This window comes from Pleurodeles waltl, chromosome 6, assembly GCF_031143425.1.
Source record: "Pleurodeles waltl isolate 20211129_DDA chromosome 6, aPleWal1.hap1.20221129, whole genome shotgun sequence".
In the NCBI taxonomy this organism is placed as follows: domain Eukaryota; kingdom Metazoa; phylum Chordata; class Amphibia; order Caudata; family Salamandridae; genus Pleurodeles; species Pleurodeles waltl.
This window is the reverse complement of record NC_090445.1, coordinates 171207835-171231851: the sequence shown is the minus strand read 5'-3', so window position 1 is coordinate 171231851 and position 24017 is coordinate 171207835. Positions and strand designations below refer to the sequence as shown.

Genomic DNA, 24017 nt, shown 5'->3' with positions numbered 1-24017 from the left:
CTGATGTATGTGGCAACGTGTAATAGGTGGCATTTGTGTTTACTAAGGCACCAATCCCTGTTGCACAGTAAATGATATGAGAATGTGTCATGAACACTTTTGCTGAGTTTCTTAAACTCCCATCTAGGCACCTGTTGTTTTCAGCTTTGATACTATTTTGTGCAACTGAGGAGATACGGTGTAGGACCCAGTAGTAGTATTTTTCTGCAGCACCGTCGGAGCTCATTTCCGTCATGAAAAATAATATAATCTACATATTTAAACCCCCAATGAGGTTTATTTGCGCAAACGTGTAAGATTACAAAACCAACTGCTGAAAACAGGGAGGTTTAGTATTGTGCAAGAAATGTTAGTGCACAAAACCTTTATTTTGTCTTGTGTGCTAATAGAGCAGAGATACAAATACAGATATAGGTTTGATGCTCCATCTAAGAGCAGGTTTCCAGCAGCTCTAATTCTTCCTCTGCAGTAACAATAAATGTCGGAGGGTAGAACTGGCCATGCTGTGCTTACGAGTGGCCACTCCGAGTTTCTGTTTTCCTCTCACTGGAGTTCTCATGACTGGAGTCCTCTTGGCCACTGGAAAAATGGACTTCACCCTCCCTGCTACTGACAGGCACTTCTTTACAAAAAGCTTGTCACGTGCGCCTGCAAGCCACTTGCAGTCTCTCTGTTGACCCAGTGCTGTGTCACACAGACTGTCCATGTGCCCATGGCTGAGCACGTGCTGCCGTTTTAACCAGAGCTCCTTACCCTGCTTGGCCATGTGCATCAAGCACCTCCCACTGTCTTCAAATATGCTAGCGTTCCTAAATGTGTGTTCATGCGCCTAAACTGTATGCACTACATACCTGCAACACTTTTTATGTCAATAAGAACCCATAGGTAGGATGGCCTACCATATACAGGGGCGACGTGCACTAGGCACATTCATAGTCTAAGATGGAAACCACTGTATATTTTGAGATTTCACTGAGCCTCATAATAGCTTTTGTAGACTTAACTGTAAGCAGGTTTACAGATGCACTCAACTCCTTCCTCCTTCTGATTTCCACTCTTGCGTAGAATTACTTACTGGTTACTATAGTGTGGGAAAAGCTTGATTCTGGCTGTGTGATTGAGTGTGTGTTGGCATCTGAACATCCAATCGTTGTCTTAAACACACCTATCCATGGTGTCATTCCAGGAGACGCAATTGCCGCCTTCAGTAAGCTGAAATTAAGCACTTCGTTAGAGGTCACAGTTTCATATGAAAGGACGCTACACGGATTTTGTTTTACATGAAGTATATACATCCCATAGCAGACCAAATACTATCATGAATAATGGGTTAAAAAATATCTTTCTATTCTGACGCCTACAAAGGGAATTGCTTAAACCCTGAAGCCGTGGGTTGTGTTTGTGAATATCTGATTGCGTGCATAGGCGAACATGGTATTAGAGCAATGTGATTATTCTCCCGTCCTGTGTCTCAGGATTTCAATAAACATATCTGTATTTCATAAATAAAATGTATAAAGGCACGGTGAGTCCTGCATGCGATTGCCACAGTAACTGAAAACTTGAAACTATGCTCCCTCACATCTGAAATTATTTCTTAAAGAGTAGAGGTGTACAAATACTGATATACACCAATTATTGAGCCTCAGAACTCTGCTGTGTTCTTTAACGTTACTGATTGACCTCAGTAATTAAAAGGGCAATGCTTATGGGTGGGGTCCTCGTGTCCATTCAGGCACAGAGACATCATCCGACCGGAAGCATAAGTGCTTGAGGAAAAGTACAAGTGCATGTGGCGCTTCCTTTGTTCAATCTTCCTTGGAAACACTTAAACTACTCTGTCCAGCCAGACATGATTATGTTAAATTGACTGCATTCAAATTGCATGTTCTAAAGGACAGAATCACAAGACTGGTGCATTTCCTGCTTTGTAGGTTCCAGGAAATGAGCTTTGCATTACCATATACAACTGTTTGCACCCTACAGTGGTGATGTTCTTTCTATAACATTGTTCATATATTTCTGATTTTTAGGTCAGCATCTCATCACTGCCATCGCAGATCTCATGTACGGATTCAAAACAACCTCGTGGTAAGATGATGGTTCTTTTCAGTACCTCCGAGTTTGGATTGTGGTGTGGTGCAGCAAACGGTTGGGAGTGGAGATTGTTATATATGACAGTAAAGGGGAGAGCTCGGTGTATGTATTCTTCTGGTTCAGAATCTGATAATTTAGCTCAGTTGTTCGGATGAGCTATTGGGCTGGTAGGCCAATTGCCAGGTTTAAATAATAGTAAAGTGGTTCCTACAGCGGTCTGTATATCAGCAACCATTAGATAAAGCGTAAGTGGAACTATAGAGTTGATCTTTGATCAAATTTATGAATTCTCGTAGTTGCAGCCATGCATTCCCATTATTAAAATCTCATTTTTTCAGAGAAAGTACGGTTTTAATTTTTTTTTTAATTTTTTTAAAACACTATGAAGTTTGGTAGTTAAAGCTGCAGCATACATTTTGATATGTAAAACCTCACTGTCACTGCCTCCCATTCAGTGCAGCGGTGGTGAAGTCTTGTATTTGAACAGTTTGTCCTGTTTCTTTTTTCCTACAACTTCCCAAACTTCTCTACTAAATATAAAATGGATTGTGCATCATTGTCTGGGTTCTGTTCCCCACAAATCACACCATATTGTGTTGAATAACTTCGACCCTCAAATCATTCTAGCCAAGGTGCTGTCTGTAGCATATGCGCTTTTCTGTCTAGTTTTAGTTGGGTGTGCCAATACTTTACTTGGAGGCATTGTTAGCTGTTGCTCTTCTTGATATGCCCAACACGTGGGGTGTCCTGGTTGAATTTGTGCCTGAGTGTACCCACTGACCTATCCAGACGAGGCGGGCAGGAAATATACCATAATCCAGCACAGGTACATAAGGGAAGGCTTATGTGTTTTAAATACACATTATGATAATGCCTTAAATTCCTGAAAGCATTGTCCTTCCTTGAAGAAGAAACTGTTCCGTTTACTGAACATGTAACTGAACTCCCAACTCCAGCAGGCCTCAACCATTCCTGCTACACCTAAACGATTTCTTAGCGCTGCAGAATGTTCAGTTGGGGCATGATGCTGATGGGGTATATTTGAGCCCCTGTTGTACTCTCATACTCAGATGTCAAGTTGTGGCTTGATTTTGGAGTCTTTAGATATTCTATGTCAGAAACCTGATGGAGGTGGGACACAAAATCTTCGTTGTTAAATTACTTCATTTCCATCACCTACAAAGGACAAGTGAGAGCCCAGATCCAAACCTACATTGTGTCTAGTTGCCTAATAGAAAGCCATCGTGCAGTTTAGAGCATTTCAGCCCACTTATGCTGCCAGAGTATCCTTAATGGATGATCTCTGTTTGATAGATGGCAGAAGTGGTACTTGCTACATATGTCTGCGACTTTCAACCATGCTCTCCTCTCCCATTGATTCGCTGATTGTGAAATGAAAAACTTGGTGCTATTTTAAACGGCGTCCTTGCTGTCAGGCAAGAAACTTGCCATTTATATGTCTGAATGGATTCCGCTAGTCTGCAGTGTCAACACTCATTTAGGTCTCACCTGCAGGCAGTGAACATGTGTTGTCTCCTTCGATGATAATCTATTGTATGTAGAAAAGACCCCTAAAAAGGGGTTTTAGCCCGCCCGTTTCCTCCCATTCGCTTGCATTCTTATTACTCTTTGCTGATTTCTAATTTAGCAGCTGTGTCCAATGCATCGCTTCTGTTTCTTTGTGCAGCTCACAGACCAAGTACAGATTAATTTAACTTAGTCCATCTGCTGCATGAGTCGTGAGGTATTGTTTCTTCTTCTTTTTTTTTTTTTTTTTTATATATAGCGCGAATTCAACCCAATGGTACCGGTGCGCTTTACATGAGCACCACAGTTTCATTACACACGTTCACATTACTTTTATTTTTTGACATGGGATATTAAATGATTTGCCCAGAATCAAGGTTTTTGAACCAACACGAGACTCAACCTGGTTCTCCAGTTCCAAAGTCAGCAACTCTGGCTGTAGTGCCACATTCTTCTTCCTCATCTCACCCACTTCCTCTCCATGTGTGTATTGGCCGATCTTTGAAGGAGATGCAACAAATTGATTTTGGATTCAGCAAATCATTCCCAGAAATATAATTTCCTAACACTCGGACATTTCTGGCAAAACAACAAATGACCCAGCTGTAGAATGCTCTGCATTTTCGATTCATAAACATTTCATATCTTGGTACTGCCGGACAAAATGAAAGTTTGGCGAAAGCTGTGCTGGACTGCCCAGTGGCGGCAGCTACAATGTCAATTGGGGGCTGGGGAGGGTGGGGGGGGGGGGGAGATGGACGATGGGGACAGGGGAAACAATGAAAAAAAGTAATACAAAATAATAAAAACAACCCATGTACCTTTCCCACTGTTGCCCCTGACTCCTGCCGCCTCGCTCCTCTTCTTGTGGTGTCCCAGCACAGGCTCCCCAGCAATCCTGACGCTGCTTGCATGCTAAACCTATGACTCAGTCCTGCCCCTCCCTACACTGCTGGCTGAGCCAGCAGATGAAAAATAAAACAATAATAAGCTATTGTTTTATTTTTCATCTCCTGGCTCTTAGCCAGTGGGGGAGATGCCCCTCCGCCATTGCGGAGAAGCTGCTCCTGCATATGAGGAAGCAAATGTAGGGCCTTGGTTTGGAAATGGCAAATTTGGGAGCGGCGGGGGTGTTTAGAGCACCAGTCTGCAGCTGCAGAGTTATTGTAAAATGAATCTGGCTGCGTTAAAAGTATAGTACACTCAAACGTCTGAGAACACTTTTCACTTTGCAATCTCAGCTCAAGCAGCACCATGCAACCACTTGCATGGATGCACTTAGCTCAATGAGCAAAACGCAGCAAGCACTTTGCAGCAATTATTTCTAATTCAGGTCAGAAAGCACAGTCACTGAGCGATCCTGATAAATGTCAAGTAAAAATACACAGTTCCTCAAAGAAGCGGATTGGAGGTTAGCAGCGAGGCACAGGAGCATAAAGTATGGAAGTTGAAGCCTCCTGTTTCCAACGTACATTTTAAAAAAGGTAACGTCCACACACGGGCTCCTGTCAAGTCTTAATTGTAATTCAAACAAGCTCTGGCAAAGCCAGTAGTTCTTGGCTATGCGAGATCGTTTGGTTTTGTCAATCTTTTTTTTTAACTATGTTGAACAGCAGCACAGTTGCTGTGCAGCATGGGTAAACAAAAAGTGATGTTACATGGTCAAAGGTGGTTGCTATTTATAGTATTTTTTTTTTTTTTAACTTCCAATCTTAGTGCAGTTGTGATGGAGTAACCCGTCCTCCTAAATCTAAATCAGGCCCTTAGTTTAAACCCTATCTCTAAAATGATTAATCTCAGGAAACTTATTCCAATATGGCTCATAAAATGGGTTTATGTTACACATTTTTGCAGTTGATCTCACAACACCATTTTACTATCTCAAAGAGAAAAGCACACTTTAAAAAAATGATTCACTTAATATCACAATAACAGAGGTGTGTCAGTATACCTATGTGTTGTTAGAACAAGCAGTTGTCCATAGCCTCCGTCAAGAAATAGACTCTGCTTAGCATGGTGATAGTGCACAGTGGGGAATTGTGTAGCGAGCTGAAGACACCAGAGTGTTGATTGCATTAAAAATAATATGGATAGCACAAATTATCCGATTGGCAATGTAACTGATAGTTGTTGAACAGTTTGAGTTGTGTGCATGTTGTTTGTGATTAATGCTATTGGAGAATGAAATGTAGGTCATCCGTATGGCCATTGGGTTTCTGTTGGTTAAAAACCTGTGTGGTGTTGGTGCATTCACTGTGCTTTTTGTTGTATGAGTGACATTGGGTTGCAGTATAGGTTCAGTCTTTTATTCATGTTGGTACGTGTATAGCATTTCCTACAAAGAGCTGGGGGCAACAAGAGGGCAGACAGAGAGGCAGGGGGGACAGAAGGCACAATAGAAGGATGGAGAGAAGGAAAAATGAACATGATGTTATCTCATGATGTAAGTTGAAAAGCACTTAGTGCAATCCTTAGCGCTTCTGGCAGCTGGAGACACCAGAAGACACAAGATAAAAGAGAGACAGACAGTAAAGGAGTTTGTGTTATACATCACATCAGTTTAACTGCCAGGCCAGAATTTAGCTTCTACAGGAACTTGCCACTTAAATACTTTACGCAGCTAGAAAATATCATCAGATCTTTTCTGCGCCTGTGCTGTTATGTTAATTTTCAACAGGTCTCAGGCAGGGCCATTAACGCAAGGGACACGAGCTGTGGCTGGTGAGACTAAAAACTCACGAGAGTAGTTGTTTGCCCAGAGTCAGACTGTACTTTTGAAAGCCAAACCCAGAATCACAACGCATGTCTAAAGGTTCCGAGGCCTGCAACTTGGCCATTGTGCAACATATCCCTTCAAAAAGAGGACAGTCCTGTTGCTACTAGTAAAAATACATCTAAGAATATAAAGTGAGTACTTCCAATGACGCCGCTCTGTATGTTGTTTGGGCTACCTTAGAGCAGTGTTGCTACTTGTGTGGTGTTTCATTGGCAGGGAGCTAGGCCGTCAGCGCAGCGTGATTGAGCTGGACACGCCTCGTGTGACAGCAGCGCAAGTAGCCGCTATTGAAGCTCTGGTGAATGAGAAGATTCGTCTTCATCTTCCCGTCCATGTCCGGGTCTACTCAGTGGATGACCCTGAGATAGAACAGGTGAGTTTGAAGTTTCTGCTGCCTAATTTTATTTGTGAAACCTTCTTGCAGGTTGTGTCTTCCTGAAAACCTTAGAGTTGACACTTTTGGTGATAGCTAAACATGATGCTGTGAGTAAACATATCGATCTCTACAAGTTCACATGTCCTGATGCCGCAGGATTGATGCCCAATGGCATATGCTTTTGAACTATCTCGTTAGATTTCTCTCCAGCACTCTAAAGTGTTTCTAAATTTATAATTCTTTGTTTGCCCCTAGGTACGGAGTCGAGGGTTGCCAGATGACCACACAGGGCCTGTTAGAATCATCGACATTGAAGGCATCGATGCCAATATGTGCTGTGGTACCCATGTCTCTAACTTGAGTGACTTGCAGGTACGGCCTCAGTAATCTGCTTGAAATGTTCTTTGAATATGTCATCCCACGTCACATATGGCTGTATTCACAACAGTCACATATTTGCTTCCTTAAGATTACTTCCACATATGTGGCAAATTTGTGAAGTTTCAGTAATTTTAAAAGAACCCCAAATTCGTCAAACAGACATTTGAGACCAATATGTGTTTGCACATTCAACTTTTTTTTTCTTCCATGTGAAAAATATTTTCTCCTGTGAGTGACCGTTCCCATACAATGCCATTATATATGAAGCTATTGCCTCAGTAGTGCCACACTGGAAACACCATGCTTGTAAATTTTTTGTTTGTTTACATGTTGTAGTGAGAAACTACCAGCAAGCAGTATATGAGTTAAATGAAAAATTTCCTAGCATTTGCGAAGTTTCAAATTCTATCAAGGACACAGAGCTGAGGGTTATGCTCTGCTTTCTTTCTTTATTTAGCAGCTTCAACAATAACAAACTACTTTTCCCGTCAAGCCACAGGAAAGGGACTACAAAAAAACTGTAGACAGTCAGCAGTCCACAAGCCCTTCACCTGGAGCCTCTCTTGACGATGACTCCTTTTGTTCCTGCGACCTGCTACAACGTCCATAACTTCCTTAACACCTTTTGGTGTTGTCCGACCCTGAAATAATAAAGTCAACTCTGAGATAGAATCCTTACTAGTAAACACCAGAAACAAAACCATGAGGCATCATGAAACTTAATCACCAGATAAAACCAAGACATTTGTGAAAACAGGATAGAATCAAGTCATGTGCAAACAAAAATGCTGTATGCTTATACCTTACAGTGACCACTGACTGGTACGTGAGGTGCATAACTTACAGCGGCCTTGTGTAAGTGTGGGGTGTATCCCCAGAAACCTAGGGTGGAAATAATCCTCGCCTCCATAATAGAATTGAAACTTTCCTTCACGAATGTGTCAGGACTGGAGGCGAGGACTATGCTTGTTCAAAGCTTGTCCACCACCAAAGACGCATATCCAAATCCGGCTTGAAATTAAACCATTTGAACATGGAGTCTGAGGACAAATCAGCTGCATTAAGGAGTAAGCGGGTCCTCCAGGCGAAGGCCTTTGAAGCCATAGCACCTCCCACTGAGTACGCGGCAAACTGTGACACATCAATGCCCGCTTCTGTCACGAGTCAGTGAACCCATGGTGCAATAGTCAGAGAGGACATCACTGTGAAAGATTTCTAAAAGGGATATCAACAGTGTCTTTCCCCAGGAGAGTGAAACTCATCCGTAACACTCTTGTAAGTTTCTGTGCACCGCACCACACACAAGTTTGGAACCTTATCAAAGGCTGGGTAACAATTCACCCTGGAAATACATTTTGTTGTACGGGAAATGTGGAACATGACTCCAGGTGTAAAAAAAAACATTCCTGTCAAGTCCAGAGCCCGGACATCCGATACCCTGTGGCAAGACACCAGACACAATAGCATAGCCAGTTTTCCAGATAACTGTTTCCTAGAAAGTAAATCGTTGTGTGGCCAGGATTTAAAGAGTTGCAACACCTGATTGACATTCCAGAGCGTTGAATATCTGGGTTCCGGTGGTAAAGAAAGATGGATACCCCGCATTAACTTACCAAGGGGTGCTCATCTACCTGTTAACCCTGAACTGGAACATGACCTGCAGAGATAGCCAATGGGAAGGTATTCACAGCCCTGTAAGCCAGTCTCTGCAAGGCCAAGGATGCCAAGAAAATTCGGGACGTGGACAATGTCCGACACCAAGGTATCACAACTTCTCTGTATACACCAACGTATCCATCGAGACCAAGCTCACCTGTAAGGTTTGAACCATAAAAAAACAGTGGATATGCTATAAGGTTCGCACATCCAACGTATCCGTAGAGTTTCCAGGGGAGATTATGTCCTTTTAGAGTGGAAATTGTTCAGTGTGTGCCACACTAGTTTTACACCCAACCACCAAGGGTGTAAGCTGCGGCGACTGGAGAAGCAATCAGAACCGAAGTAGTTATTACAGAATGCCAGAACACATCAACATAGTCCACAAAGTCCATGTAAATAATAGAGCATAAGAAAAAGTCCTGAACACTTCTTGTGATTGGTTAAGATTTATTCTTTCCAAGGCACGGTGCATCCAAAAAGACAGCCGACACGTGTTTCATCATCTAGACTTTCTCAAGGCTGCAAGAATCAATATGAAGAAGACGGTGCGGTAAGATGTAATGACAATAACAGGGAATTATAGCTGTTATACGGTTCTATAATGCAAAATAATGCCAAAATTTTAGTTCCGTTGTGCATTTACAAGTAACCAGTAAATAACCCCCTAGATTATAACAATTTAAAGACAAGAGGAATCACACACCTATTGTGAATAATGAGTACCGAAATTCAAGGTAGAAAGTGAAAATACCAATATTGTGTGCGTGCAAACCACATACCTGGTGTCCTCAATTTGGTGAACCAAAATACCCATGTGTCACCAGAGCCATATGTGGGAGTGAGGTTAGTATAAAAAATCGACCACAATACTGAGTGGTGCATATATTGAGCAGTGGGAGTATACAAAGAGAGAGACACACTATATATCAGTGACGACGGCGTCCAAATGTATTAGGAAATGCGCATTTTCTCAGAGTAATCTTTGGAGAGAAAGGATAATATGGGAGTAGACCAAGGATCCCTTAAGTTGTGTCCATATACTTGCAATAGTATCTCATGTCTAGGCACAACACACCACTTCCGTAGACCAAAGGATTAAATAATCAAACTCTAGAAGAAAGTAGAAAAATCGTATTTATTTACCAATAGAATGCCGCATACAAATAGTGGTATCGGAGCCGTTCCTAGACATAGGAGTTGGTTCAAAGCAAATTGGTTTGAAAATAGGTTAAACAAAACTCGGGAGAAATTACTACCACACGTGTTGCAGTATAAATAGATAGGAAAAAACATACCTTTTAATAGATTGTCTTCCCAATACTGGAGATTTTGAAAGAAAAAAATTCAAAAGGAGATGGCCATGATAAGCCTGTGGTAAAATAATAGCCAATATAAAGAAATATCCAAAAAGATAAAGCATGTAACTGTAGTTATGTGGAAATGTGTGTGAAACCAGGGAAAAACTGAGAGTTTGATGATCTCCGTGGTTCATTTAGCAACATGATTTAAAATGAAACATTATATGGGAGAAGAATCAAGTATAGCATGTACCTATAGTAAAAGGACATTAAAATTTTTCCCAATGTGTAAATAATCCTATATCGTGTACTGAATCAAGTTAAACGGCTGTGGAAATATACATGGACAAAAGCATGCCTACCGTATGTGTCCCAGTTAACCGTATATACATTCCTACTAAATATGGGTGGAATCAAATATGGCAAAAGAAAACCGATCTAGACGAGAGATGCATCGCTGGATAAGACTTACACGTAAAATGACTAACACTGCCAGACAGTACCAATGCGATTAGGTATACAACCCGGAGACTGCTTGAGTTCCTTGGTAAGACACTGCACGGCACTGACGAGAGCTGAGCTGTAGAACTTTGACTGTCTGAAGGATCCATTCATCTGATGTTAGTTGTTCCAGATTGTGAAGGAATAGTGCCAGCCGGCCATCCACTTTTTGTTGGAGAGATGAAGAGATACTCACCTGTCTGATTTCCCTGAAATGGCCTATGGAGGAACCTCTGCTGCGACCTCTCTGGCCTCTCCGGGAGGTAAAGAATTACCCTGATCGGGACTAGTGCTGCCATTAATTTCTGTGGAAGCCTTGGCCTTCGGAGGTGGCTTGCATGTAGAAGTGGCTGGTCGAGCACCCCCTGCCACAACCGACCCTCAACAAAACTTTTAGGGTTCAAAGTCTTTTTCATTAAAGCCTGAGCCTTGTCCAGGGAGTTAAAAGTTGCAACAAACTTCCCCAATTATTTTATAAATGGGTCCCCAAACAGTCCACTTGGGCCACCTCCCCACTTCGGTAGATGGTAGACCTCCCAGCTTAGGGTTGAGTTTATTTAGAAGCGAGAGCTTGTCTAGCTGTAGAGAGGGCGCAATTGCCATGCACCCATCCTGACAGGGACTCTGGGGAGACAAGGTTGCCTGTGGGTTTTGCCTCTTACCCCAGGTCAAGCAACTTGGTGAGGGGTCCTAGGACATTCAAGAGCTTGTCCTGACATGACCTCCAGGACCTGTCTGTAACCTTCTTAAGGTTGTGAAGATACTTTGCTAAAAAGGTGGCCAGGTGTGAGAGCCACCTTTTCCGCCAGGGAGGCGAATGGGCATTCAGCCTGTGGACAGGTATTCACCTCTTTCTCTAGAGGTTTACAGATGTATTCCGCTACATACTTAGCAATCTTGACAGATGGAACCCATTCCGCTGATCTAGGGTGTATAAGGTCATCTGGATTCAGCATTAGATCCTTCGGTGAAAGTTGGGAGATCATTAGGTGCAGGTCCCAGAAGTGCCCCAGGGTCCTCATCAAGGGATGGTCTAGATAGAAAAGCCTTTTTCAAACATTCAAAGGCACTCATATTAATTTGCCTATCCGCCTTGCGTTTAATTGGGTAGCCAGACAGCGCAGAGACAGCCTCCATGTTGGGGAGGGTTAACCTTTATGTTCAATGGTACAGGGCAGGAAAAAGTAACAGGTGCTGCTCTAGTGCAGCAATAGCCGAGGCTACCATCTGTAATGTGGGCCCTCGCCCATCCCCACGAGTAAGTCACGGCTACACACATGAACGGCTGCACACAGGACTGCCGGGTCAGCAGCCCCTCCTTTATTTATAACCTAGGGCTGACGCCCACCATCTTGCCCTTAAAGGGCAACAAAGTATGGGAGATTCGGGGTGGCTCTCTACACTACCTAATGGATTGAGTCATTCACTGTCTCACAACATTCCTCATCTAAGGTGAGGACCGAGAGGGACTCCTCCTCAACATATTCGGTCTCCATCTCAAAGGAACTGGAGGTAAGAATACAGGTGTGTATGAGTAAACGCTGTGTTGTGCTGTCGGACTTGCAACAGAATATGTATGGATGGCCAGATATAAGCATTGCCTAGTGCTCTCAATGTGGGTCTAGGGCGACACCAGTGCGAGTTTTGGCGAGCCTAGGATGCGCAGAGGGCTTTGCCCTGGGTCCCCCACACCCTCATATGGGTTATAAGGGCAGGAATTCACACCTGGGCCAGGCCCCCTTAGCTGCAGCAAAGACGGCGCACTAGCGCGGTAAAGGCTTACACTACAGACCCTGTATGACAGGTGTCAGGCTGTTTGATATGCACAATTACAGACCCCAGTGGCGCATATCGGGCTTCCAGGGGTCCCGTGCAGGGTGGCATGGGCTCTGCGGTGAAGGCGCTTCACTTTTGAAATGCGCGTCACCCACTTGCATTGAGATGGTCATAGTGCGTCTCCTGTAACTATGTGCCCTCTAGAGGACAAAGTCTCTCACTGCACTCGCACGGCCTGGTAATGAGGAAAGGAGCTCTGAATGCGTTCCCATGGTCTTGTGGGAAATTCACAGGTAATAAAAACGTTCAATCACAACAAAATACGCTTTTAGATACTTAAAGCTTAGGAGAAGAAAAATATACTTATCTTTCCACCGAAGCAGGAAAGAAAGAGTAAAAGTGGTCAAGAGAGGCTCCGGATGAAGGGCTTGTGGGCTGCTGATTGGCTAACTTTTTTACTGTAGCTCCTTTCCCTTGGGTTGATGGGAAAGGTAGTTTGTTATTGTTGAAGCTGCTGGAGTAAAGAAAGAAAGAAAGAAAGTGCATAATCCTCGCCTTCGGTCCTGACACAGGATCCTATTTGCATGGATACAACTAATTCAGTCATCATTGTGCCAATGAGGATTGTGGTTTTGCCTTTACTAATGGATTTTTATGTGCACATATGTTGAACTTGGGTGCACAAATACTTTTGTGAGTGAAGTTGTTTTGCAAGGCATTAAGAGCAATATTATATCAAAAGGATTTTCTTTGCTCAACCATTAATCAAACTGTGCTCTTTTTAAAAAAAAAAAGAAACTGAAATACTCCGATTTAGCCCTAGGGATACTTGTCCATATTTTGCTGATTATATGTTTTTGTTACATAAACCTTAGCAAAACCCTACCCACCTATATGTCATAGAGGTATTTGTATTTTTCCAACGTTTTGTCTTTTTTTTTTTTTTTTTTTTTTAAAGAGTTCCCATCATGGTGCTCACCCCTTTGATGCCTTGAGAAGAAGCATTAAAACGTTATGTTCCTGGCATTATTGTTTCGATTCAGAAATACGATGTTAGACCACATGATCTGAACTAAATTAATAAAAGAAAACAAGCTCTGTCTCCACCAGGCATCTATGCAGCATTTATGATGTTGGTAGGACGGGTGAGGTTTGAGTTCCGGAAAAGGTTATTTGGAATGAAATAAGACACTTGATGCCTCTGTTCTCTTGCATCACCTCTCACACCCTCTTCCCCGAGACCATGATCCAGGCATTTGTAGTGTTGTAGCTCTTATAAGAGCTACAACACACGTTTATCAGGAGGCGCGTATGATGCAGTAAATACACTCACGGAGACTTAGCGTTTGTTCAATGGACCGGCGTGGTCCGACAGGGGCCTCGGTCAGGGAACTTCCCGACAGCACAGCGTCCCTGTGCTTACTGCGTGGCAACTCCCTGAGAGACCACGCCTCCTCTTTATTTTATAGCTCCGGGCCGGAGGCCACGGAGCAAACCATACACAGCACACAAATAGGTGGAATCCCTCGGAACATCTGGGGATTCCACACATAACGCATGGCACGCCTCACCACACCCCCATGCTAAGACTTTTATCGGCTGGCCTGTTGCGTCACAGGCCAGCAACATTACATTCCTCCAACAAACACAAAAACAAAAACAAGGCATTATCAATCAGTCACACAGGTGGTCACGGAGCCTGATGGAAGGACAGGGGTTACTGCGCAGACCATACCGAGCAGACCCAGAACGGTGGGACAACGACTCCAAGGCAGGTCCATCACGGGGCTGCCCTACCTGGACTACAGCTGGAACGCCACTTCGCACACCACCGGAGTCACACGATGAACTCTCCAAGGCAGGTCCTGAACACACCGGCCCAGCATCGTCAAAGTCCACAACCGCTTCATCACCATTGCTTTCCAACGAATGAAACCTCTTAAAGAAAGAGACGTTACGCGTCACAGTCTCTGATCCCCGCTGGGCAACAACAGCAGACCCATTTCGCTGAACAATCTCCCACGGGACAGAATCAAACGGCATACGAAATTTACTCCCAGGCAGGGACTGCTTAAGCAATACCTGGTCGCCCACTTTGAGGTCAGATAAAACCGCTCGTCGAGTCTGGCTCGCTCGCTGATTGGACATCCGTCTCTTCTCTTGAGCAGAACTTGGAGTCAGGGGAGGAGGATTCCACGAGGGATGATGAGGAATAGCATCTACAGACGCTCGCCCAAATGCCAGGTGACTAGGTGCTCGATTCGTGGTAGAATGGGGCGTTTGCCTATAGTTCCGGAGAAATGAAAACATGGCGAATTCCACAGCCTGACCTACAGCTAGTGCAATTCTAATTACCTTATTTAAAGTCCTCATAAATCTTTCTACCTCACCATTAGCTTGGGGCCAACGAGGGGTGATTCTGCGATGACGGGTTCCGGTACTTTTCAGATATCCATCCAGTTCATTACTTTGAAAAGGCGGTCCATTGTCTGTTTTAATCTCTGCTATGAGACCATGAGTGGCCATGGTTTTTTTGATAACTGAAATCACCACTTCAGCAGTGAGTGCAGGGATGATCTCTACTTCTGGATATTTCGAGAAATCATCAATGATGACCATTGTGTGGCTTCCATCAGGTAAACTGCCAAAATCCAAACTCGCTGAGACCCACGGACCAGTCGGAGAAGGCTCAGTTTCGATGGGAACAGGCCTACTGGATTCACCAGTGGCCTGACACCACCTGCAAGATCTTACCAGGCTCTCAACCTGCTCATCCATCAGGGGAAACCACACCTTTGATCGGAGACGGCTCTTGGTTTTGACCATCCCTTGGTGGCCATTATGGGCTAACTCGACAACTTTGGAGGTGAGGGATGATGGAATAACCAGCCGATTTCCCCTCAGGAGACACCCTGTAGCATCCGTAGTAAGTTCATCCTTAACACGGTACAGACTCCCAATGATCCGTTGAGACTCTGCATTCAGCAACGGCAATTGTCCCTTAAGACGATGCCATTGATTATTCTGCATGGCCAATAAAACCTTCTGCAAACATTCATCACTGGTGGTCGCTTGTACAATTTCATCCATGGTCATTGGCAGTGGCAGGGACCGATCAGCGACATATCGGACATATTCTTCAGTTTCCAGAGCCTCCTCAACTTCTGTAACAGATGCAGCTCTCGGATGCCTCGACAAATAATCTGCCGGATTTTCAGATCCTGGGCGATACTCTAAAGTGCACCGATAGTCTTGTAATTGCAACATCCATTTCTCAATTCGCGGAGGTGACTTGGAAGCAGTCCCATTAAAGAGAGGAAGCAAAGGTTTATGATCAGTTGTTCCCACAAACGGGCGACCGTAAACATAGATGTGAAAATGCTTACAACCCCAGTGCACAGCGATTGCTTCTTTTTCGATTTGTGAATATCGCTGTTCCGTGTCAGTGAGTGACCGGCTGGCATACGCAACGGGGGACCAGTTTCCCTCTCCTTGATCCTGTAACAAAACTGCACCAAGGCCCTTTGGCCCAGCGTCAACTGCGAGTTTGGTATTTTTCCTCGGATCGAAGTATCTTAGGACGGTTTCACTAGACAAAGCATCCTTGATGTTGTCAAAGGCAGTTTGCTCAGCAGACCCCCATCTCCACGGCTCAGACCCTTTTATGAGAGTTCTTAGAGGCTGCGTAAGGTTGGACAAGTCTTTCATGAATCTGCCACAGTAATTCACCATCCCTAGAAAGCTCCTCACTTCAGTGATGTTAGTGGGAGGAAGTGCCCTCTTGATGTCATCAACCTTGGCTGGATCAGGGGTTACCCCACTGGCGGAAAATGTGTATCCGAAGAATTGTATTCTGTCCTTTAGAAATTCACACTTTTGACGGTGCAGGGTGAGTCCCGAATCTTGAATTCGCTGGAGTACCTTCTGCAACCTGGAGTGATGTTCCTCAATAGTAGGGGCATGAACAAGAATGTCATCACTGACATTGATAGTCCCCGGCAGACCTTCCAACATCTCCTGAACGACATTCTGGAACACCTCCGCAGCACTGGACACTCCAAAACTCAAACGTTTATATCTCCGGAGCCCCACATGGGTGGAGAAAGTCGTGATATACATGGATTCCTTGGCTAGTACCAATTGGTGGTATCCGGATCGGAGGTCCAATTTCGAAAACCACTTTGAGTCACGAAGTTCTCCCAATATATCATCAATAGTAGGGGTCAGATGTCTTTCTCTTTTTATGGCAGCATTGGGGAGGCGCATGTCCACACATATCCGCACTTCACCAGGCTGTTTGGGTTTCCTGGCTACGACAATCGAAGATACCCAAGGAGTAGGCCCAGACACCTTCTCAATGATTCCCGCTTTCTCCAAATTATCCAACTCTCTTTCCACTTGTGGTCGAAGGTGGAACGCCACCCTCCGATGGCGGAGGGCTACCGGTTGCACAGTGGGATCGATGTGTAGTTTAATTTCTCGGCCTTTTAGACACCCAATGCCCTTGAATATCCCATCATATCGGGAGACCAATTCCGCCACGGATTCTTGGTGAATGCTCAACGCAAATGTCACAATTGCTAATTGCTCCGCCGTCTTGCAACTTAACAGCATGCCCGTTCCCCCTTCTGTCACATATACCTTAGCAGGTGTGGATTGTGATCCATGAGTGATAACTGTCTGGAACATGCCTCTCGGAGTTAGCGGGGTGCTTTGCCCATAGGCATATACTTTAACGTTCGCCTTGGCCAGTGCCGGAGTTGGTAACATCTGGCAATGTTCCTCAGCAGGCAGTAAATTTATGGACGCTCCTGTATCCACCACCGCGACGATCTCATGCTGGCCTACGAGGATCTGACACTTTGGAAGCTGTGACGGGCGATGACTGGATGGTCGGACGGCAAATAGAGAGTGTACAACATGGACTACAGCTTCGTCATCATCCATGTCACTTCCCCGCTCCGACTTTTCTGGAGGCGTCTCATCGATTGCAACATTGACAGATGCACTTCGAGTGTTTTTCGATCTGCATACCTTTGCAAAATGATTTAACTTTCCACAACTGGAACACACTTTCCCTCGAGCCGGGCACTCTGATGCCCTGTGTGGCACCCCACCACAATATCCACACTGTCTTGTTCGGGCCTTATTCCCCGTTTGTCGGGGTCGACTAGTAGGTGCCATGACCACATTGGTCACCTCTTCTTTGATGGGACGCTGTAAGGCTGCTTCCATGTGCGAAGCTCTGGCTCTTGACAGTTCTTTAGTGCGGCCCAACTGTAGGATATCGGGTAAGGATTTTCCAGATTCCTCGAGGATACGCTCCCTCAGCCTAAGGGACGCACACCCTTGGATAAGCTGTCCCTGGACTTCTTCAGTCTCATCAGTGAATCTGCATGTGCTTGCTAATTCTCTTAGTCTTAGGTGAAAAGCTTCTAGCGATTCTTCCGTTTGTTGTCTTGCCTGTCGAAATATGAACCTTTCATAGTCCGTGTTGACCATGGGTTCAAAGTGTCTGTTGAGCGCTGCTATCAGCGTAGCATGTGTTTTGGGCTCATTCTCCACGAGATTTTTCACTATCTTGTATATGTCTTTACCTCCTATGTGGATTAGTAATGCACACTTCTGGTCATCTTCTACTTTGGTGGCCTCAAAGAACAGGAGTACTCTTTCTACCCACTCTTTCCACTTTGGAGCCTGGGCAGATGGCGCCCCCTCTACAATGAAAGGTTCGACCGGGGGTATTGCAGACATAGTGACTTGTTGGGCTTAATCCTCCTGTGTGGGCACTAGGTGTATTAGTGTTCTTCTGTGCCTCCAACACTCCCCTATCAGCATTGATCTGTGTACAAGAAACCCCTTGCTGTAGTTTGTTTTCCTTTTTTTTTCAGTCTTGTAACAGTTTTTTTTTTTGATAACCACCACCAAAAAAATATATATATATATTTTTTTTTTCTAAATCAGCAGGGGCTACTGGACCTTAGAAAGTGCTTTTTCTTTGCCCTTATTCTCAGAGCCGGCACGAGCACCGTGTCCTGCACGGCCGCCGCTCTGTTTCCTTTCTTCGTAACTATTTCCTTTAGAGCCAGCACGAGCACCGCTTGCTGGGCGGCCGCTGCTCTCGTTTGTTTGGCTTCGATTATTTTTATTTTTTTAAGGAGGCTGTACCTCTATCGCGCGAGCACCGCGTCGGGCACAGCCAGGGGCGAGAGTTCGCACAGCCTGGTCGCCAATTTGTAGTGTTGTAGCTCTTATAAGAGCTACAACACACGTTTATCAGGAGGCGCGTATGATGCAGTAAATACACTCACGGAGACTTAGCGTTTGTTCAATGGACCGGCGTGGTCCGACAGGGGCCTCGGTCAGGGAGCTTCCCGACAGCACAGCGTCCCTGTGCTTACTGTGTGGCAACTCCCTGAGAGACCACGCCTCCTCTTTATTTTATAGCTCCGGGCCGGAGGCCACGGAGCAAACCATACACAGCACACAAATAGGTGGAATCCCTCGGAACATCCGGGGATTCCACACAACGCATGGCACGCCTCACCACACCCCCATGCTAAGACTTTTATCGGCTGGCCTGTTGCGTCACAGGCCAGCAACATTACAGCATTCTCAAATTGACGTAGTTTCTACAACGTGGGTGAGCACTGCTAAATGCATAAAAACTAGCTGGGAAAGAGTCATTTGGCTGAACTGCCATGTTAGGATTTAGAGGTCACAGATTTGAACCTCTGCCAAGATCTTCTGAGCTCCAAAGAATGAGTACACCCTTCGAGTTGGGTAACAGTAACTACTGACATTCACGTGCCTGGAAAGATTTCAGTTCAGTGTGGTGTATAAATAATGAATATTATTTGTATGACTATTATCATCAGTACTGGTATGAATTTTAATGTACTTGAGCTGCGGCAGAAAAAAAGTGGATTTTTCAACACTCATAAGGTTATTTAGACTTTTGACCTTAGCAGGGCGGACAACTCACATTTGCACCTATTTCTCTCCAAGTGTTGCATCCAGTGTAAGCAGTAGTTTAGAGCCAATCAGCATGCAGATACTTTGTGCTTTTTAGGAGCCGAGGTCCTTTTGATCCCGGAGGTTTTACGATTGCTGTTACCATCATCCACAGATCGTGTTAACACAAATTGCTTGTTCTCAATTTGTAGATGGTGGTAACACCGATCATAACACCTTTGAGATTAAAAAGAGCTCCGCTTAGTTAGCACAGAATAATTTGCTGCTAATAACAATAAGAACAAAATATGAATAATACAGAAGCACCTCGTAAAATAAACTCAAATAACTTTTACACGTGCTATTCCTAGTTTTAGCACATACCTGTAAACCGGGTTCCTAAACCTGGAAGACATCTAATGCTAATAGAATAAGCACTGGAGTGGTTTTGCATCGGGGCTTTTTTTTGTTTTTTTGTTTTTAATAAAAAAATAAATTAACAAAAATGAAGTATAATGATTTTAATACATTTTTCACAATTAAACTTTCTGATTTACTGTTACCTAAAAGCTAACGCTAGTGGTAAATCACACGGCATAATACGTGGAAGTGATCCTATTTCCCCCATCATGTAATAACTTGCAAAAAAGCAAACACTGGCTAAACTAATAGGTCTCGGTTATGAAACCCTTTGCCAGTCCTTATTTGTTGTTCCAGATAGCCGCCGAAAATGTGCATGCATCTGCAACTGACACCTTTGGATGGAATTTGGTTAAATATTACAAAATGCTTTCAAGATTGTCCCTGTCGATGCACGAGCATTCACAGCAGCCACCTTTGAAATAATGTTTTTATATTTTAAGAAACCAAGTTTAAAGATGGCTACCTAGTAGGTAGGTGTAGCAGATATTGCAAATTGCTTTCTTTTAAACAATCCTATTTAGAGATGGCCATATAGATCTGTGCACATTTGTTGTGCCCATCTTTGAATGGGATTGGGTAAAATAAAACAGCAGCCATTTGAAGATGCCCAGCGTGCATGCATATGTGGCCACACTGGAATGGCCAAAAACATTTTAAGTTGGATTCTTACTGATAACAAGGTTGCTGCTAAAATCAAGCAAGGAGGCAGGAGGTAGCTCCTGGAAGGTTGGTTAAAAGAGAGGAGAGGGGAATTAGGGGTGGGAGAAGAAACGGCAACAAACTAACACATAAATGCAATGCCATCCAAGATCTGACATAAGCAGTGGAAGTATAGATTACCAAATCAAAACACTGTGATTGAAGTGATCTTGGGTGAGACAAGAAAAAAAATAGGGAAGAAAGCCATCGAATCAACAGCAACGAAGTAAGATAGACAATTAAGCCATCCAGTCACAAGCAAGGGGCTGACCTTAAGACTATTCTATGTATAAGTAATGTATTGCAAATAATAGGTCTTCAACATACAACTAAAGCTGTCTGTAGCCAAAACCTAAAGTGGAAAGAAACATGTTGCCCATTTTTAGCTAGTATGTAAACGACCCCTGTGTTCCTATTAGCGTACAAATTATCTGACAACAGATACCTTTAACCTTAGGCGCTTAACTGGCTTAAGTATACTACAGATATTTTCAGGCCACTTAATTGTGATGCCCTACTTTGATCAATGAACCTCAGCCTTGCAGTAGTCTGGGTCTGGTCAGCTATCCATTTTTATTTAAATTCGAAAGGACCCTTGAGAGCATACTTGCCTTGTAACTTGAATTCATTGTGACTTTTTGGGAACTGATAACTTGTGTAGCGCTATCCATTTCTGATTGCCTCCTGGCGCTTTTTCTTTCCATAACTAGCTTAGTAGGCCTTTAGAACCTGTGTAGACTCCCGTAAACGTGCCATGTTGGGTTACATTAAATGACCAGGCTGTTCTTCTTGCCTAAAAGTGTATAATGAGTCTTCAAAACCCACTCACGTGGACGGGAACATGCTTTGCTCTCGGCTGCAGTAACTCTGTTTTTTTTTGTTTCAGGTTATTAAACTCATTGGTACTGAGAAAGGGAAAAAGAACAAAACCAACTTGACATTCTTGGCGGGTAACCGAGTGCTGAACTACGTGGGGCGCAGCCATGCCACGGAAAAGGCACTAACTTCCCTTCTCAAGTACGGAGCTTGCTTTCTTTTTTAAAACTATTTAACCTGCATCTGAAATGTACCATCTTTTAAAACACATAATTAAATGTATTTAGTGACTTATAGCCAGTGCCCCAGGAATTGGATTAAAAGCAATTCATAGAAGACTTTTTGGTGCATCCCTGTTGAATATTTCACCGGAGATTAGGCAAGTTTACACTAGCTTTTGAAAGTTTCTAAAAGGTCTGTACAGCAAAATAAACCAGGAGGTCAAGTACCTTTGCATAAAAACCTTAGCAACATATGTTTTTTAGTAAACCATTCCAACCTTATTTCATTCATCAGAATCTTACAACCTGTATATTTATGGCTGGATATGACTTGTGCTCCGTAATTATTTACAAATCAAATTCCTTCATTCACCTGCAGTTTTACCAGTACCAAAGATATTCTCCCAAGCAGTCCTCATTGCTTCCAAGCTCGTTTGTGAGCATGCTGTGGGCTAATTATTTATAAAGCCTATTCCATTTGCGAACCTCATAATTTACTGAATTGAGTAGTGAGGCAGTAGAGACATGAGGAAAATGATGACCCTCAATCAGAACTCATAGTTACCAAATTATGAAGACCTTGACATGGTCTACAATGATAGATTATTATTTTTTGTTCTTTTCTGTATTTTCTTTTAGGAAGAGGTTGATAGTTTTAAAATGTAGCTGCTCAGAGCGGAAGACCATTCTCTTTGGTGGCTGTAGTGTCTTGCTATTTTCAAGACTATTGGGGCAAGAGAACCTTCATTCATGTTTGCTACCACCCCATTTTACAGGACATTTTTATTCTTTTAGATATATATTTCCGTTTCAGAACCGGGCCAGAAGAACATGTTGAAGCTGTTGATAAACTGCAGAAATCTACAAAGCTCCTTCAGAAGGTAGGTTGTCTCTGGTTGGTCTTCATTTTAATTAGCAGACGTCTGTACCGAATGTTAAGACGAAATATACAAACTAATTGAAATGGAAGGAGGGGCTGGTGGTTATTGAGAAACACATGGGTCATTTACAGCTCATTTATACAATTAAATGCTGAGTAAAAGATTAAACAGAGACAGAAATCTAACTGTTCAAATGTGGGCTTGTGTGAAAATTGCATATTTTTTTTTAACTTGTTTACAGGAACCAACCTGCATTTTTTATGAATGGGACGAACTGGTCCATTATTGCCAGAACACATGCTTTAGCTGTGACCCAGTCGTCTCCGTTCGGCCCCTATGAGCTTTCAGAGTCAACAAAATGTGTCCAAAAACAAGGGCACGCAATCTGTAATTCTTTTCGAAATAACTGTTTATATCTTACTTTATCATTTCTTTGGCAGCCGACACATGTTTCGCGCGAGGATGCTTTTTCCAGGCTTGAATCTAGAGCAGTACAGAGAAGTGGCTGCAGATTAGAAACCGTGCACACTTCTATGTTTTGAACTGCAGCGTTGCTTATTTTTGGAGAAAGTTACTGCATGCTTGATAAGTGCGTTCAAATTTAAAAAATACAAATTTTGGGCCAATGCCATTCCTAGGCAAATACAATCTGACTTTTTGAAAGTGTCTGATAAGCAGAGCATGTTGTCACTGTTTTTGAGAATTCATTTTTCCGTATCCATTCTAAACCGGTCCCTAACTTCACTGAATCAATTCCGTAGAAGGAGACATTTTGGAATGGCTCATGCCTATGCCGAAATGCAACCGGTAATTGAAGCAGAGAACTCGGTGCTAGAGCAAGAAACCAAATCGGCGAGATGCCAACTGCTAGACCTAATCTTTCACTTACTCTCAATTCAACTAGTCCTGCCCTGATATCATCCAACCATACTAGACAAAAAATTCACACATGGACATTCATGTAACCCCCCCAAACCGTGCACGGTGCACACACATCATAGTTTCCGAACACTCTCCGGTGTGAAGATGGAATACGCTGTCTGCCAGCAGATGATGCTGTGGATTATAGATACCTTTATTAAGATCACTACCTGGTACACTGACATTCGAAATGCAACCATGCACAAATGTTAAGACATCTGTGACAAACGATCACTAGTATGCATCATCTAACATACTTAAATAAAAATATCTTGCTTATCCTAGTGGATAACTTAACATAGCTTTATTTGAAAATAATTATCTACCTGATTTTGGGCTCTTGGAATTTCGGGTTTGTATTTTTTTCTTTGGTATAAATGAGCTGAGCTGATTTTTTTTCCATGTTCTACACGTTGTGAGAGTCATATGGATGAAACATGTTGGCTTGTAATTCCCTTCACTGGAAGCTAGCTCATTACGCTAACAAGGGGCTCCTGAGATCGGTGTGCTGGTCTCTTGGTCAAATCTCATGGGGACTTAGTTAGCCTTTCACCTTTTTGAGATTGAATAAAGAAGTACAGTTGAGCCTGCTAACCGTGAAACCTCCTATTTTCAGCTCTGCACAGCTGCATGACTATGGCAGTAAACAAACAATTAATTAAATCAAGTCTTTATTTTATTGTTTTATAATGGAGAAAAGTTTGTGGGGTG

The 24017-nt window shown here is 43.4% G+C and overlaps 1 protein-coding gene across 2 annotated transcripts in view; it reads left to right on the top strand.

Annotated features, from left to right (window-relative positions):
* AARSD1 (alanyl-tRNA synthetase domain containing 1) overlaps positions 1-24017 on the top strand; it is a 46063-nt gene that overhangs the window by 6053 nt on the left and 15993 nt on the right. For both annotated transcript variants that reach the window (XM_069237748.1, XM_069237749.1), the window contains exons 4-8: positions 2034-2091; positions 6617-6773; positions 7032-7148; positions 21354-21484; positions 22319-22385. In XM_069237748.1, the coding sequence (XP_069093849.1) occupies positions 2034-2091; positions 6617-6773; positions 7032-7148; positions 21354-21484; positions 22319-22385 (530 nt within the window). The remainder of the gene's footprint in view (positions 1-2033; positions 2092-6616; positions 6774-7031; positions 7149-21353; positions 21485-22318; positions 22386-24017) is intronic.